General features: G+C 41.3%; 1 protein-coding gene across 3 annotated transcripts in view; it reads right to left on the bottom strand.

Annotated features, from left to right (window-relative positions):
- CCDC170 (coiled-coil domain containing 170) overlaps nt 1-11,736 on the bottom strand; it is a 76,670-nt gene that overhangs the window by 12,211 nt on the left and 52,723 nt on the right. For 2 of the 3 annotated variants that reach the window (XM_075924443.2, XM_075924441.2), the window contains exons 9-10: nt 4,840-5,040; nt 320-493 (exon numbers count right to left, since the gene is read on the bottom strand). In XM_075924443.2, the coding sequence (XP_075780558.2) occupies nt 320-493; nt 4,840-5,040 (375 nt within the window). The remainder of the gene's footprint in view (nt 1-319; nt 494-4,839; nt 5,041-11,736) is intronic. The other variant, XM_075924444.2, reaches the window with a different exon arrangement.

Here is an 11,736-nt window from a genome sequence, read left to right as displayed (position 1 = left end):
TACCAAAATACTAGTTCAGTTTCAACTTTTAGTGAATGTGATTTCTATACTTTGCCAATGAAAGGATATACTCAATTTAAATATTTTTGATATGCTATAACAGTAGTTTCTAGTTTAGCTGACCTACTTTTGTACTGTTTTATTATGTGGTTTGGTTGCCCAAGGTTGCAAACATATTTATCAGCATCTCTTCAGATGACAGACTATCTTTGTAAGTGTTTGTACACAGTGGGGCCTTTGCAAGTTATTTTAATTGCAATACAGTTGCAATCATAATGCTCTTTTCTATAACAGACAGAAGATGAACTCTTTTGCCTACCTTCCTTTGTAAATTGTATGCCATGGTCTTGTTTTCAATCACTGCATCACTTTCCAGTTTGATCAACTGCTCTGCACGGGCCAGAATTGCATCTAGACTTATGTCAAACCCAATCTCAGCTGCTACGCTGTTAAGGTTCATTTTATCTGAAAGCTGTTCCAAAAACGTAAGATACTGAAAAAATAAATGGGAAAATGGGAAGATCATTTAGAGACCTTAAAGTTCAAACCATTTTCCTTTATGCTGGCAGCCATCTAAGTGTAGCCAACAGTCTCCATTTCAGAAACATGAAGCATGTACAGTAAAACTCCAATAGTCCGGCATCCAGTAGTCCGGCACTCTTGATAGTCCGGCATCAAAATGGCAAGAGCCTAGTGAGTGAGCTTCAGCAAAAAATGAGTCACAAGGTAACAGCTGAACTGAGCGAAAAGGGTAAAAAAGGGTTAAAAAAACTAAAACGTTACAGTATACTGTATTCAGTATGTACAATAAAAAGGGTTAAGAACACTTTATATACAGTATATGCTATATACAGTATATACACATAACCACCTTATAGTACCTCCTGATAGTCCGGCATATCTGATAATCCGGCACCACCTAGGTCCCATAGGTTCCAGATTATCGGAAGTCTACTATATTTAGTATCCTCTTAGAGTGAATACAACTTTTGAATATTTCTCAAACTGACCTTTCTTCACAGTTATTTGCTAGAAAAGAGTTGAATCTATTGTATTTAGTACTTTAGTGACACCAGGGATCCTACAAATCTGCTTGCCACACAAAAATATGGAATTTTGCATTTTTAAAGAATCTTTAGTTTTTACATTTTGTTACAAAATAAAAATATAGGCAGTGGAACTCTGATTTTCCTATCAAATTGAGACTAGCGCTAGACCAGATAATCAAGAGAATGAAAGGGGTGTGGACTGTCAGCAGTGGGCAGCAGGACTGGGGCTGTCAGTTTAAAGATTGTAAATATAACCAATGGAACATTGTGTTCAATCAATACGTATCTATATTGGCTAGGGAAACTAAAGTTCAGCATTTCATTTAAATCACGAAAAACTATGGATTTTTATGGGGGTTTTTATTTGGAATATTTTGGGATTTCTATCACAGCAAGCTTAGATCCCTAGTAATAGCCTATTGTGATATATGTCAAGCACAACAAATATAATAGACTACAAGTCGAATCTGGATTATGTGGTCACACCTGACATGGTTGTGTAGTATTTTGCTTAATTGCTCTGGAATGAGAAATGACATTGTAAATCCAACTACATTTTGTCCCTAGCTTATGTAGGGTGAGGTTTGAAACAACATGAATACTTCTTGAGGTAACTCTGCAAGAAAAAAACCACAGATCGCTAGATGTGAGGTCAGGTGTTGGGGAGAATATATAGACAGTGTGATAGTGGAGTGAGGAGCAGCACGTATAGTAGGCTGAAGAGATCTACTGATTCAATTTGTTAGATCTTTCTTAACCTTCCATCCCCTTCTGTATGCGACTTCTTCTAGGACCAGTCTGAATTCTGGGTGGAGACAGAGATGCATGTCACCCTCTAGTTCAGAAAACTTACTGCATGGAATATTCTCCTCCTAATCAGGCAAGAGAGACAAAGAATCCACAATTTTGCTCAAGCAGGGAGATTAACTTTTAGACCTACTGCTAGGCTGAGGCCCTGCAAGCATTTCTCCCCTAGAGCTTGTCTTTAGGGGTACGTCTAGACTACATGCCTCTGGTGACAGATGCATGTAGATTAGGCTACCAGACATAGGAAAATGAAGCGGCGATTTAAATAATCGTCGCTTCATTTACATTTACATGGCTGCCGCGCTGAGCCGACAAACAGCTGATCAGCTGTTTGTCGGCTCAGCACGATAGTCTGGACGCGCGGCTGTCGACTTCAAAGGTATTTGTCGACCACCCAGGTAAACCTCATCCCAGGAGGCATACCTGGGTGGTCGACAAATACCTTTGAAGTCGACACCCGCGCGTCCAGACTATCACGCTGAGCCGACAAACAGCTGATCAGCTGTTTGTCGGCTCAGCGCGGCAGCCATGTAAATTTAAATGAAGCGGCGATTATTTAAATCGCCGCTTCATTTTCCTATGTCTGGTAGCCTAATCTACATGCCTCTGACGACAAAGGCATGTAGTCTAGACGTACGCCATATATAGCACTCGGGGTCCAGGAGGTGCTGCAGCACCCTCACGTTTGGGGTATTCTGCCATATACCCCTATTGCTCAGGTTCCCACCTGCAGGGGCTCTTCTTCCAGTCCCAGGTTCTACTCAGCTGCTGTCCCTCTGCTCAAGGGTTCAGTGGCTGGTTCCCGGTCCCACTCAGATGCTGGCCCCACATGAAGAGTTCCGCCCAGCCACCGGGCCTGGGGTCCTGATCACTGTTCCCACACACAGGGTCCTGGTTGACGGCCCCACTGTTGCACTTTAGTGAAGATGCCACTATGCCACTGGGAGAGCTTCTCCCATTAGTGTAGTTAATCCACCTCCCCAAGAGGCAGTATCTATCCTGGCAGTAGCAGCTCTCCTATCAGCATAGGGGTGAGGTCTGTATAACTACATCACTCAGGGATATGGATTTTTCACACTCCTGGGTGACAGTTATCTTGAGATAGGTTTATAGTGTAGACCTGGCCTTCATCACTAGGGCTTTCAAATTACTTCTAAAGAATATTTTGTTGAACATGTCTAGTGTTAGCAACTTCTCTGTCAGAACTCAGACTGGAAAGAAAGCATGGTTAGGAGGTGCTAATGACTGCCACCTAGCAGGTCTTTGATCTATAGACAATCGTAAATTAGATTAATGCTAGGCATGTGCAAAGTGCTCTCTTTCAGGCTGACCACAATTAAGCCCTTTGATGTATGGAGACCGCTGGATGCTACAGAAGCGTCAAGCGAAGGCAAAATGGTGCATGTGAAAACCTGAGCAGAAGCTAAGACTTATAAATTTCAGTGATTACCTTGGACGGGTTGTAAATGAAGTGGCTAGGGGATTGTTTGGCAAGGGTCAGGGGGTGCACATGTGTCTGTTTATTTTTAAAAAGCCACCAGAGTGAAAAAACAGCAATTAATGTGACCCTGAGAGGGAGCAGAGAGATAGCGTTTCTTGGGCACAGGAACTGACCTCACCAGGATATACTTGGAAATGGCAAGCAAGAAAACTTCCTGTTTCTCCGGGATTCAGGGAAACGGGACTATGTATACGTGCTTTATAAATAAACTCAGCTGCACCAGAGAATATAACTGACTCAGATCATTCATTTTTTCCTCCTGATAGAAACAATTCTACTAAGCTAATCGCTTGGGCCAAAGGGGGTAATGGTGTTCAAGCACTGCTAAGAGCTCTTAGTTCCTTGCAGCACTGGGTCCAGTATGTTATCCTGCATGGACTCAGTCTCAAAATTACTGATCCCCACTCTTATTTCTGAATGCATTTTGCTGAATCTCTAAAACGTCTGTTCAAAGTTGGGCTAATGAACACTTAAAAAATGAAAAGCTGAAATCTCAGTCACTAATTCTGACTGCTTAAATTATGCACTGGAAAAATTAAAACTAGCCAGGAAAGATATCTTAAAACAATACTATTTGATTAGGCGCCATATGAAAGAATCAGAGGGGTAGCCGTGTTAGTCTGAATCTGCAAAAGCGGCGAGGAGTCCTGTGGCACCTTATAGACTAACTGAAGTGTAGGAGCATAAGCTTTCGTGGGCAAAGACCCACTTCATCAGATGCATGTAGTGGAAATATCCAGAGGCAGATAAAAATATGCGGGCCAGAATCAGGCTGGAGATGACGAGGTGGATCCAAGCAAGGAGGATGAGGCCCACTTCTAGTAGCTGATCATATGAAAGAACTACATGATGTCTCTTCATAGCTTGCATTATTAATAGCCAAGTGAAAATTAGCTTGCTATGGAGGTATAAGTGGTAGAAACCTTGCTGGACGTAGGAAAAGGAAGGTACCAACATTTTTTGAGTATAGACTTTTCAAATAAACCTGGAATATGAGAGCGACTGGAAAGTTTACTATGCATTCTGGTGAATTTTATTTTGTTTTATTTTCCTGTTATTTACCCTTATACTTTTCAGTAGCCAACGACATAAAACTATTGCAGACAAAGACCCTCTAGAGGTGGGTTAAATTTAGCAAGATTTTCTATATTAGTAAGACAGTGATAAAAAAGGTAGAGAACCAGTGTCCAGAGACAGCAATCTGGTAGACAACTCAAAATAGTCACTGGCTTCTCACGAAAACACTGATGCTGGACAGATGACCTAGACACTTACCTTTGTCTCTCTTCTCCACCTTGTTAGTTTAGTCCTTCAGATATTAGTTAATATTTCAAGCCCTTGTTTAAAAGTTATATATGGCCCAAAGCACCAGCATTTGAACTCCCTTAGTTTGAGCAATCGCTAAAATACAATAAATGCATTCAGTTACATCTCTGACTTGTGAAAAACATTCCCACAAATGGAAATAACCTATACTGTTACTTTTTGTTTCTCGAGCTTCAAACCGTCTAGCATCACGTCTCCAGACACCAACTCCCCATCCAGACGCATGAATTGATCCTGAAGTGTCTCACATTGTTTTTCTGCTTTCCTGGCTTTTTGCAGAGACTCCTGGTGCAATCTGGTCTGATTCTCCAGCTGTTCAGTCAGTTTAGCTATTTGGGCTTCAAACTGGGACACCATCTGGGAAGCAAGAAACAAACAAGATAGAAACTGAATCAGACATGTTAGAGGCACAAAAAAGAAGCATCCCCAAGCTACAAAACAGAAGCATCCACAAGCTACAAAACAGAAGATGGTTTCCCACTTTAAAATAAATAAGATTTTTGGGGAAAGAAGGAAACAAAATGTGTGGTAGCTATCAGAAAATATGTTGTATGCACTGTTCTTGTAGCTATGTTGGTCCCAGGAAATTAGAGAGACAAGGTGGGTAAGGTGATATCTTTTATTGAAAGATAAAAGTCTCTTGGAGAGAGATACAAGCTTTCAAGCTTATGGAGTTGGTCTTCAGAAAAATTACAAAAGCAGGAGAAAAATGGTTAATAACTGGTTTGTAAAAGTTAATCTATTCTAGACACTCCTCAATCACTCCTGTACACACATTCACAATATACCTTACACTTTGTCCTAGGTCAGACAAAAGTTTTTCTATCCTGAAATGTGGAGTGTCTGTATTAACATTTACAAAGATGTTAGTTAACTTGAGCTAACTGGTAAAACACTTTAAACTAAAATACACCACAAACTCCAGCCTGCATATACACTGAAAAAAAAAGAACATTTTAGAAAAACTGACTAATACATGTTAATTAAGTGGTGACTACAAACACAATACCTTCTAGTGTGGATAGCATTTAATAATTTTAAAAATGTGTTAGCTTTTTAAACACATATTATTAACCTGGTTAATAATAGAGAGCCTTGAATGCAAGAGGAACAACTGATATGTTTTTAAAAGATGCCTCCACTCAGTGTTAATGTGCTTTTAAGTACCACTTAATTAAAATGTGTTTGCTAAACGCATTTTTTCTAAAGCTGTTAAGAAGTAAACCTCACAATATAAAGCAAAGGTTGTTTATCTGTTCTCTATTAACTTTACAATACTTATGTGATTCATTAACCAATAAACTCAATGGAATGGAATTAAAAATGAACTGTTTAATAAACAGAAATAGAAACAAGATGGCTAATTACAGTGCTGCCAACTATTAAATTAATTGGTTATATTCAAAAAGTTACTTTTTCACCCCTCATTTTATTTGGTTTGCATTGCATGTTCATTTTTAACTCCACCCTTAGACACTTATCCAGCTCTCCCTTCATTTCTAGCATCTGTTGGCCTCATGTTTATAACTGGCCTGATTTCACAGCATGTACACACACAAAATTGCCATTAATTTCAGTGAAAGTTCTCAAAAGGTAGGGGCTGCAGCCTTGGGTTAGTGTTCTCTCTCCCTCCCCCAGTTCTTTGGGGGTGATTTGAGGGTATTATGGCTTCCCCGTTTGTTCTGCAGCAGTGCTTTTTATATCTAAGCTAAAGATCCCTGCAACACCCACAAATCCTATGGAGTTTTCTCACCCACTGGGTTACTAGCAAAACAGTTGTGGCTAGTGAAAGTGGGGCTAGAGACACACTAACTGGAGAGATATGAGGGCAGCATCTTAAAAATGCTGTTCAGCCCAGCTTGCTGGCATATAAGGGGTCAGCTCTCAGTGCTGATTAACTAATCCTCTGGGCGGGGGGAACGGCACGTGCATAAATGTTTGTGTGTATGTGCTCATTCATCTGTTTCTAGGGCATGAAGAACCCACTGGTGGGGAACCACAATCCTGTGGGATAGTTCCATTGGGAGTGAACTTGCAGAAGGAAGACGTAGATGCTGTATGAGAACATAAGTGACACAAACAGCAAGCACATTGATAGAATTATTTTAAAAAAAAAAAAAGCTCACTGAAGAGTAACACTTATAAATGAGCATACCCCAACGTAACAGACAAATCTGGTAACAGATTGGTAGAGAAACCCAGGCAGTACATGGCCCTAATCACATGGTACTTGTTAAGTAGTTGCTGCTGAGTGGGGGAACAGACACAGGCCTGAGCAAACGCTCTCTCTTCCCTTTTTAGCCTAAACTCCTTTAATGAGGTGTCTCTACCTTTCTCATGGAATATTTGGTAACATTCTGTAAGTTTTAAAATAAGAATCATGCTTAGAATAATGAGGACTGTGCAATAAGAAGTTAAGAATCGTGCCTTAAAAGTAAAGATTTTAGAGCAATACTAAGACTGCATGGGTAAATATCTCTAATGAGATAAGGGAAATAGAGATGGCTGAGAAAAAACCCCTCAGCTGCTCACTTGAGACAGGAGAAAATGACAAGTTAGAGAGATGGGTAATGAAGAAGGGGAAATATACCCCTGGGAAATGAAATGTTTTAAGCGTGAAACTCCCCTGACTGAAGCAAGTCTGAGCTTTGAACAATATTGCACAACTGTTAAGCCATGATATAGCGCAAAGGATGTGGCTGCTGCCTCGGCACTATTTTAGGCATGTCTGGACATGGTTGAAATGGTAAAGGAAAGGCAGGAACTAGAGCTGGAGAAAAAGCAGTTACAAAAACGTTTAAACAAGTGTGAGACAGATGGTGTTAATTTATAACAGAAATGTTTAAAATGGTGACTGTACTTAGAAATATTCAGGAGGAGAGGGACAATGCCAACAGGCATGCAGAAAAGGATAGGAAACAGTTAACACACAAAAACCGTGAGAAGAAGTTAGAGCAGCAACTCACTTCCTGGCAGATGAAAATAAGGCAGCCAAGGCAGCGGGAGGCCATCAGAAGTGTGAAGTCGAAATCACTAAATTATGTGCCCAACTTAGCACCCAAATGGGGGTGGTAGCAGCTGCAAGGTTAAGAAAAAATTGTGATTGGGAGCCCCCAGGAAAAATAGAGATACTCCCTGATGCTAACCCCAAAAGCCCATTCAACCTCAATTGGCTACACATGTACAATGTTGTCCCTGTTTTCACGAGGGACATTAAACTCATATTTGCAGGAGCAGATCTTCTCACAACAAAGCTGGTCATAGACATAAGAAGATAGTCTCTGGGGGCGTGACTAGACTTCAGGGTTTTTTCGAAAAAAAATGGCCTTTTTTTTTTAAAAAAAAAACTTCCCCTGCATCTAGACTGCCACCACGTTCTTTTGAAATTAAATAGAAAGAACACAGCGGTTTTTTCGACCATGGTAAACCTCATTTTACGAGGAAGAATGCCTTTTTTCAAAAGTGCTCTTTCAAAAAAAGACATTCTTGAATGCAAACAGGGCTTTTTTGAAAGAGAGCATCCAGACTGCCTGTGTGCTCTCTTTCGAAAAAGTGGCTCGCTTTTTTGAAAGAAGTGGTTGTAGTCTAGACGCTCTTTTTCGAAAGAGGCTTTTTTGAAAGTATCTTTCGAAAAAGCCTCTTTCAAAAGAGCCTTGTAGTCTAGACGTAGCCTTAGTCAGGCCAAAGCTATTGCCATGAGACTGGAACCACTGAACCATGGCACAGCTATGGCATGACTGGGAAATGTACCCCTCTGCTGATGGCATGGACCTAAACCCAACCGGCTCAGTTATATACTTCTTCTTGTGTTGCAGATGCCCTTGATGCATAGGTTCTTGAGAGTAGACTGCTGCTGGATCCCGGGAATGGATGTTAAGGGCTCTCAAATATTACTACCTGCTTTTTCCCTCAGGAAACTATATATCATGGAAGAGCAGAAACCAGGGGAATCCCCAAAGCTTACCTAATTCAAATTAAAGATTCTTCCAGCGCTCTGATTCATTATCCCAGTAAGAAAAGAATAGGATAATCATGTTCTACTATCAGGGACCCAAATTAGTACAGAGCACTTATGCAGAACTAAATTCTCAGACAAAAGTGGCCATGGGGGCGGTGGATATAGAATGCCTAACCTGGAAGGAACTCGTGGCAAAAATCAAAGAGGCAGGGGATTTGCTGAGAAAGATTAGTGTCTTAAAAAGACATGTCAGCAAAAAGACTACCTTAAATCCAGTACAGGCTATTACATTTGCAAATAAGGTTCTCACTCTGCCTCTCACCTTCCCAATTATAATTGCCTTATCTCCCACAACCCTGGGCAGCACCAACCCAAGGAAACCCTTAGGAACATGATTTGGATGGAACTGGTAAAGTTACAGGAGGATATGAGAAAATATGGTTGGCTGCCCTCAGCTTTCTCATTAATGCTTTATCACAGGTCATGCAGAGAAAAGTTAATGAAGGGAGCCTACCTCGGCCTATTGCCCCAGTACAGAGTGAGTTCCCGACATCCATTTCATGCCCAAACTAGATTCCTGTCCTACATTCTGAGAAGTAGAGGGTCCTGAGGGAGTGGCCAATCAATAGAGGTGCCTAGTTCCCAACGGGCCTCCCCAGACAACAGCAATACTTCAGTGAGACATACCCACACACTGTGAGGGCTACAGTGAGGAACCCAGGGATATTTGCCCAATTGCTAGTAGATGCCAGAGCATGAGTAAATATTCACAGTCTTTGGTGGATCTCCAGAGGATGACCTACCAAAAAACATAAGTAGATTATCAAGGAAAGAACTGGAGACAACCCGGGTGACTCACACAAAGGAGCATCAGGAAAATCACCCAGAAGAAGCTCATGGAAACAACAGAGCTGATGCCTTAGCCAAAGCTATTTCTCTTAATAACCACACTAGAGAGACAGACTGGGTAGAACAAACAGAAGCAGTCACTTCCCAGGGAAAAACTTCAGAAAAATGAACAGATGCCTTGGATTTAAGTCTTCTTCAAGAGTGGGGTACAGAAATTCAGTCCTTAGCCAAGACAGGTAAAGATTCCACAGGAAAATGCAGGATTGAGAAGATTGGACATGTCTGGTGAGTGGATGAAAGTAGTCAAGAACACTGGACAGTCCCTATTCAGGTACAAGGGGATCTGATCCCATTTGTGCATGAGCAAGGACATAAAGGAAACCAGGTTACTTTAAATAAGATTAAAGATACCTGGTGGTGGCCAGGCATGAAAGTGGATATAGATCTGCAGGGCACTATGGTTAATGCTGATCCCTAGGATAAAAAAAATGCATTGGGGCACTAAAGAATAGATGGTTCCCGGTCCCAACTTCAGATAAATTACATAGACCCTTTATCCATCACAGTAGAAGGTATATTCTGCCTGGATATTCCTTCTCCAAATGGATGGAAGCCATCCCTACTAAAACTAACATTGACTCACTCATTGCTAAGCAGTTCTTTAACATAGTTTTCTCAAGAATGGGAATTCCCGGAGTAATAAATTCAGATTTTGGCTCCCATTTTGTGAGAGATGTTATGCAAGAACTAGGTAAAACTGTATGCATTAAGCAACATTTCGACATAGCTGGACACCCTGAATCCTCTGAATAAGTTGAATGAACCAATCACACATCAAAGGAAGCTTTAAAAACTCATGGAGGGACTGGGATGAAAAACTACCAATCATCTTAATGGCTCTAAGAGATTCTAAGGAAATACAGGGGTAAGCTCCCTTTGAAGTTATGACTGGAAGGCAAATGCACATGCCTGAAAGTTGGTGGTTGACTTGGCTCTATGTAAGCGCACGTCTACACTGCATCCCTAGTTTGGACATTTTTTGAGGAGTAACATTAGTTCGGACTAAGGGCTTTAGTCCGAACTAACACGTCCCAGCGCGAACTTCCTGGTTCGAATCAGCTGTGATTCGAACTAGCGCACCGGCAAGATCATGTTAATGAAGCGCGAGATATATAAATCCCCACTTCATTAACTACTTTGGTCGTCTCCGTTTGCATCCCTAGTCCGAAGTAGGGATGCAGTGTAGACGTACCCTAACAGAGGAAGAATTAGGCCTCCAGGTCTGGTGGAGACTAGTACAATTACCAGTAGCAAAGTGTACAGTTATTCCTGATAACTGTGGCAGGCAAAAAATAATCGAAGTTATCCAAGAAGATGGGTCTGTTATTGTCTATATTGGAAAAGCGTGCGTGTGTGTGTGTGTGTGTGTGTGTGTGTGTGTGTGTGTGTGTGTGTGTGTGTGTGTGTGTGTGTAAGAACAAGATGTAGTATTTTATTGATTAATCAATATTGGATTCAATCCATGGTGCCTTACATTAATCACCATATCTGTAATGTAACCACTATTGTTAGTTGTGATAGTAAGCTTATCGTGCCTATATGGACTGTAAAACATTTAAAAGCTTAACCTGAGCACTACAAGGAGTTTTCCCCATTGCACTGGGAAAGGGTCTCATAGCTATTAAGGACCTATTAACTCATCTCTCCTTACAAACTGAACGTCAGAAGCTATGCCTCTTCAGAATTCGGAGCAAACTCAAGATTCAACACTATAACCAGGAGAAATTTATGCTGAGCAGCTACAATTAAAAACACAGGCCATCATTTCTAGTGGGATTCCTTACTTGGGTGGAGCCCCAGAACCATGGATCTTTTAAATATAATGCTTCACCCCACTGTGGTGATAATCAATTTGCAAATTATACTAGCAATAAGTCTGGTTCTACTGGTTTGCTGGATCCAACGACTAATGTGATGCCTGCAATGGATTAAAGATCAGACCAGGTACCACAGTGTAAGGATGTGATGAGCATACTTGCTCAGAGCAAGCACTAGGGATGTAAAATCCTGTTTAACTGGCTAACCGGTTAAACAATATGTTCAACCAGTTAACCAATTAAATGGGGCTGGGCGGGGGGGGCACCACAGGCCAGCTGGAGAGGTGTCTGCCACTTGGCTGGAACACCCCCTCCTGCCATGGCAAGGGGATGCACTGGATAGGACATCAAAACAGCTCCTCCCTGTGG

This window comes from Pelodiscus sinensis, chromosome 3, assembly GCF_052426305.1.
Source record: "Pelodiscus sinensis isolate ZL-2025 chromosome 3, ASM5242630v1, whole genome shotgun sequence".
NCBI classification, from domain to species: domain Eukaryota; kingdom Metazoa; phylum Chordata; order Testudines; family Trionychidae; genus Pelodiscus; species Pelodiscus sinensis.
Note: the sequence above shows the minus strand (reverse complement) of the source record. Positions and strands in the feature narration are given on the sequence as shown.